The sequence below is a fragment of the Acyrthosiphon pisum genome, chromosome A2 (assembly GCF_005508785.2).
Source record: "Acyrthosiphon pisum isolate AL4f chromosome A2, pea_aphid_22Mar2018_4r6ur, whole genome shotgun sequence".
Taxonomy (NCBI): Eukaryota; Metazoa; Arthropoda; class Insecta; order Hemiptera; family Aphididae; genus Acyrthosiphon; species Acyrthosiphon pisum.
The window spans coordinates 20,424,416-20,430,669 of record NC_042495.1 but is presented as its reverse complement, the minus strand read 5'-3'; the positions used below and the strand labels follow the sequence as shown (position 1 = coordinate 20,430,669).

The window sequence follows — 6,254 nt, the reverse complement described above, 5'->3', positions numbered from 1 at the left end:
ATGGAGGTCATTGACCTCGAACCCACCTCCACCGCCGAAGATGTTCTCGCAGCACTAAAAAGCGCTTTCCTGGCGTCAAGCAAAGGTGACAAGCAAATTGAGTCAGCAGTCAACGACATTAAGGTCACCTCCATGTGGAGGTTGAAGAACGGGCAGCAAGTAGCCAAAGTTAGCGTGCCAAGGCGGGAAAAACCAACAGAGGTCAATAGAGTACGGGTAGGATGGACGAGCTGCAGGCTTAGAATTCGCCATCCTGAAGCCACCAGGTGCTTCAAGTGCCACGGCTTCGGTCACTCCCAGGGTAGTTGTTCGGAACCGGATTTGAAAGACTCCTGCCGCAGGTGCGGGTCGAAAGATCATAAGGAAAGGGATTGCTCCGAAACAACGATGTGCATCGCCTGCGATCGGGCGGGGTACAAGTCAGGGCCCCACAGACCCGGCATGGCTGCCTGCAAGGCCAGGTGTGCTGCCGAGTCCTGGCGCTCCAGCAACCGTCGCAATGATTAACTTCTTACAGGTAAATTTGAATGGGTGCTGGGCTGCTCAACAGCTACTGGATCAGACGGCCGCCCAAAAAAACATTGCCGTCCTCATACTGAGCGAACCATATGCAAGGGGACAAGTTGGGGGCAAGGATGTGCCATAGCCTTGACCAAAAAGCCTCCGTAGGAACCACCCCTGGAACTGGATTTGTCCACGACGACTCTGGGTCTGGGAATGGCTTCGTGTGGATCAAACTGAACGACCTCATCGTTTTCAGTTGCTACTGGAGTCCGAACACCACCCTGGCTGAATATGAAACCTTCCTGGGGGACCTAGACCAGGCCATCCACGCCAGGGAAGACACCAGACTAATTGTTGCAGGCGACTTCAAAGCTTGGAACGTAGAATAGGGCTCCCGGTCGGACAACCCGAGAGGCGAACTCCTCTCAGACCTGGCGGCGAGCCTTGCCCTCATCCTTGCCAACGTTGGAGACACCCCTACCTTCGTTCGGGGGGACGCCACCTCCATCATCGACGTCACCTTCTCAAAAGAAGTTGGGGTTTGTGGGTGGTCGGTCCTCGATGAGCTTAACCTAAGTGATCATGCTTATGTGGCTTTCTCGGTTGACCCCCCGAGCGCTGACCCTCTCCCACGATGGCCTCAAGCTGATGCACTACCCGGCTTCCACCCTGGTTGGGCTCTCAAGAAGTTCGACCGCGAATCTTTCTACCACCACGTCACCTCGAGGCCCCTCACCCTGAGCCGGGTTGGGGTGGGTGAGGGGAGAAGTTCTGCGGTCAGAGCAGTTGAGTCACTTGACAACTACATCTTCGAAGCCTGTGACGCTTCAATGCCCTTGAGATCCCCACGGCCTGGGGGGAGGAGGCCAATGTACTGCAGGTGGACCGATCACATCGCCGACCTCAGATCAAAGGCCCTCTCCCTACGCAGGACCTATCAGTCTCGCCTCAGAAGATACGGACCAGATGGGGCAGCCGAGGCGAAGGTCAATTTTTCAGCAGCTAGGAGAGATCTAAGAAGAGAGATCCGAAAATCAAAGGAACAAGGGTGGAGGGACCTTTGTGCACAAATCGACATTGATCCTTGGGGTCAGCCCTACAAGCTAGTCATGAAAAAGTTTGGTGACGGCTCCTCTAGACTCGCTTCTAAAGGGCGCGAGTTGGCAATCGCAGACCATCTCTTTCCTGCCACTCCAGTCACCGACTGGGACCTCATGCCAGAGCCAGCGATCAGGAACATCTTAGACAACTTCGACCCCGATGCTGATGAGTTGATATTTAACAGGGTCATTCCAGAGTTCACTATAGATGAACTAATGATGGCCACAAAAAAAATGTCTTATGGTAAGGCAGGGGGCCCATCTGGCATACCCAATGAAATATTGAAGAGGATCGTAGTCGCTCGTCCCGGAGCCACTCTGAATATCTACAATGAGTGTCTCAAGGCGCTCACTTTTCCCTCCAACTGGAAAAAGGCTAAGCTGGTACTACTGCACAAGGGTCCGGGCAAACCGGTCGAAGCCCCTTCTAGCTTCCGCCCTATCTGCCTCCTGGACACTCCGGGCAAGTTACTTGAGAGGCTTCTCCTTCAGAGGCTGGATGCACACCTAGACTCTAGTAGGTCAGGGCGTGCCTCAAATCAGTTTGGTTTTCGAAAGGGAATATCAACTGTGTCGGCTGTCGAGGTTGTTACAAAACTTGCCTCCCAGGCGGCTTCTGGTACCTGGAGGCAGAAAAAGCTTTGCGTCTTGGTAACGCTGGACGTTAAGAACGCCTTCAACTCCCTTCAGTGGCCGGTCATTGATGAAGCCCTGAGGAACAAGGACACTCCGGAGTACCTGGTGCTCATGATCCGATCATGGCTATCAGATAGACTGCTACTCGTTGGAGATCAGAGGAACACAAAAACAGTGACGTGCGGCGTCCCGCAGGGTTCGGTTTTAGGGCCTACCCTGTGGAATGTGGCCTACGACTACCTGCTGGACATGGAAGTATCACGGGGCGTCCAACTGATCGGCTTCGCAGACGACTTGGCCGTGGTTGGAGTTGCCAAGACGGGGGAGGAGCTGGAGGATCTGGTTAATCCTACCCTCGAGAAGATCGATCAATGGATGACAAGTAGAGGGCTACAACTAGCTCATCACAAGACCGAGGCCGTGATGCTAACAAAGAAGTGGCCCTACAACCCACCTCGTCTCAGCATCGGAGGGTCCCCAATTCAACTGAGCAGCCAATTGAGGTACCTAGGTGTCATATTGGACTCGCGGCTCTCCTTTGTAAATCATGCCGAGACTGTAGCAAAGAAGGCGACCAACTCAGCCCTAGCCCTCTCGCGGCTAATGCCAAACATCAGCGGCCCTTGTCAGTGGAAAAGAAGACTCCTGGGGACAGTAGTTGAGAGTCAACTTCTTTACGCCGCTCCAATATGGTCCGCAGCGGCAAGCTCCACGGCCAAATCAAGAAGAATCCTAAGGCGTCCTCAGAGAGTTGCTGCCCTTAGGGCCATTAGGGCCTACAGGACGGTTTCAGATGAGGCTGCCTTCGTGCTAGCCAGCATGCCTCCAGTGGATCTCCTAGCAGAAGAAAGGTCTAGGATAAAAGCCAGACAGGCTGAAGACCCTGCACCGGGCGCCCCTCCGCCTTCAAGATACAATATTAAGAAGGAGGATAGGATGGTCACCATCGCCGATTGGCAAAGGAAATGGTCAGAAACCGGCAAGGCGTCTTGGACCCGTCGTCTTATTTCGAACATCGCAAGATGGGAGAATAGGACGACCCCTAGGATCCCTTGGTCATACCACATGACGCAGGCTCTAACCGGACATGGATGTTTTCAGTGGTATCTGCGCCGCATGGGCAGGGCTCTTAGCCCTCACTGCATGCACTGTCAGTGCGGCTCAGACACGGCTGAACACACCATCTTCCACTGCCCGAACTGGGACAGCCTACGAGACGAGCTACGCGCTCGACTGGGACACTCTCCCGAGGTCACCGACGGCGAGAGCATCCTGTGCGGCCCTCTCTTCGAGGACCTTCCAATGGAACAGGCAGATAAGGCGAAGGTTCTCAGTGAGGCAGAAGAGACCTTCAGACTCTTCTATAAAATGGTAGAAGAGATCCTGACTCTTAAGGAAATCGAAGAAAGGGCGCGACAGGCGGCAGACGCAGCGGCAGACTGAATTTACAGAACGAGAATCGAGAGTGGCGGGCTTAAGCCGGCTCAAGAAAAGGCACAGGACGAGAAGTCTAGGATGGCTGGTTTTACCGGTCCGAGAAGACGCAAAAGCAAAAGCTAAACTGACCAAACAATATGTAGGGTCGGTCTGGGGTCTGCCCCGACTGTCCTAGGCAGTCACGCTAATTGAATAATGGGAAAAAAAAAAAAAAAAATAATGTAAAAAACGTAAACTGTGTAAGGCATCATGGAGTCCGCGGTATGTACATTTGCATGTACAAACTGCGACTCATGCGAGCCGGAATAAACGATGTAAACTATAAATAAACGATACTGCATGGGGGTCAAGTAATGTGATAAACGTGCGTCTCCCATGTAGTGGTGCATTACCAAAAAAAAAAAAAAAAAAAAAGATCCAAATACACGGTTATAACAATAAATGCGTCAGCTGTATAATACTGATGTATAGTGTATTGCCAATACACTATACACCAATACAGTATTGGTTATTTAATTCTCAAGAATTGTCAATCGATAATACACGCTAGAGCAGTAAAGATAGAAATTTAAAATCTCGGTGGGCCGAAAACTCTCAATCCGGCGCTGCAAACGGTCCGGGCGCACGGAAACCAGGATGGTGTTGTTGACGGCGACGGCCGCGGCGCACCGGTTCGTGGCGTAGAGAAAATCCACTGTACGAAAAAGCGAGACGTAAGACAAAGACGGTTGGGCCACGGTTGGTATAATCTCTTTTCTATGTCTGTATCCAACAGAGACGATAAATAGGATGAGAGCCGTAAGATAAGTGGATGGCCGATATCGAGGGAGTCAAATGCGGCAATGAGAAGCCCATGGTCTACTGAATCAGAGTTTGAAGTCGGTACGAATTGTGTTAACTTGACTCTTAGCCTCAAAACTGTTTGATACCTACTTAGGTGGTGAAGAAAATTATGCTGGTGATGGTTGACTTGCCAAACCCCTTGTAAAACCCCTAATATGTTCATGTATGATATATATTTATACAAATTAGTTATAATATGTATAAGTACTGCATTTTCTCAAAAATTACTACCTCATATTTCATTCATTGTTTGACAGAACTTATATTAATAGTAATAACAACAACGCACAAAATTAAAATGTTTAAATATACCAAAGTTTTAATAAATGAGTGTTGCATAATTTACTCATCTTCAAATTTCTCAGAAAAAAATTTAAGGTTCTTGAGAGGATTTCAGCGCATTATTCGTTTTCTCTCTCAGGCCCACGCGCAACATAGACATAACGCATTAACGCAGAATCATGTTTTCTATGATTTTAAGTAATCTTAGAGTAAAATCACCCATTACAAAAAAGATAGAGAATAATTTTGAGAGAATGCCATATCGATTTTATATTTTATTATTATTTGGGTATTTTTATTCGACTTTCAAAATAACCAAAAATATTTTGTAAATTTAAATTATGTTTACAATTGTTTTGAGACAATATTTAGATAACTTGATATGTCATTTCCCCAAAAATATTATTCTCTATCTTTTTTGTAATTGATGATTTTACTACAAGATTACTTAAAAACATAGAAAAAATTACTCCGCGTAAATACGATTTGTCTGTACCTATGGCAGGTGGGCCAGAAAACAAAACTAAATGTACTCAAATATTTCTGATCTTTGATATTCAAAAATGTCTATTTATCTGTTAGTGGATATTGAAGCCAATGGACAAAATAATTAATACCATAAAACAATCTTGAAATCATTGAAATCGCACTCCGAATAAAATATTACATTTTATTTTAATAGTATGAAAAATATACGCACCTATATTTTCTATAAAATAATAATATAATAATTAATTGAGTACTATAGAAAAAAATTATTTCAACAGTAGACTTTTATTTTAATACTACATCATTTATAACTTTTGAACTTTGAAATGCTGGTAATAAAAACAATATTGCATAGCATTAATGTAGGGTTATTTTTATTATGTGGTTTGAAAAAAATTATACTTGAAATAAATACAAAATAAAAGACGATGATTTTATTGTGAAAATCGGAAATTAAATATTTGTAAAAAAAAATAATTTCAAAAATTCAACGGATTTGAGTCTTTTCATTTATAAAGTATCATGTATTTCTATAATTTGGATAACAATAGTAAAATTAATAATTTATCTATAAAATATAGGAAATTACTATTATATTACACGTATCGAATAAAGCTATAGTTTAATACTATACCACATAAATACGCAAAAACATTGAAAACGCAAAATATACGTACCCTTAATAAAAGGCCATCTTTTGTCTTGTACTTTAAAAATTTAAAAATTATAATTAGTTGCTAACATATTAAAAACCAATAACCTTTTACCTACAATTCACAACAACAAGTATATTTGATTATGATTTTATTTTGGATAAGATCAATAAACTATCAGATAAACAATTTACAAATTAATATTTAAATAATTTATAATAATGCCCTAATACCCAAAGTACAGACTTTTAGTTTTTGATTCTCCTTCAATAACTATTTTAAACTACTAAAAATATTTTATAAAAATATT

At 44.7% G+C, this 6,254-nt stretch overlaps 1 protein-coding gene across 1 annotated transcript; it reads left to right on the top strand.

Annotated features, from left to right (window-relative positions):
- Positions 1-507, top strand: LOC103309102. The gene has a single exon (XM_008183705.1). It carries the CDS (start codon positions 1-3, stop codon positions 505-507), a length of 507 nt encoding a protein of 168 aa, XP_008181927.1.
- Positions 508-6,254: the final 5,747 nt, after the last annotated feature.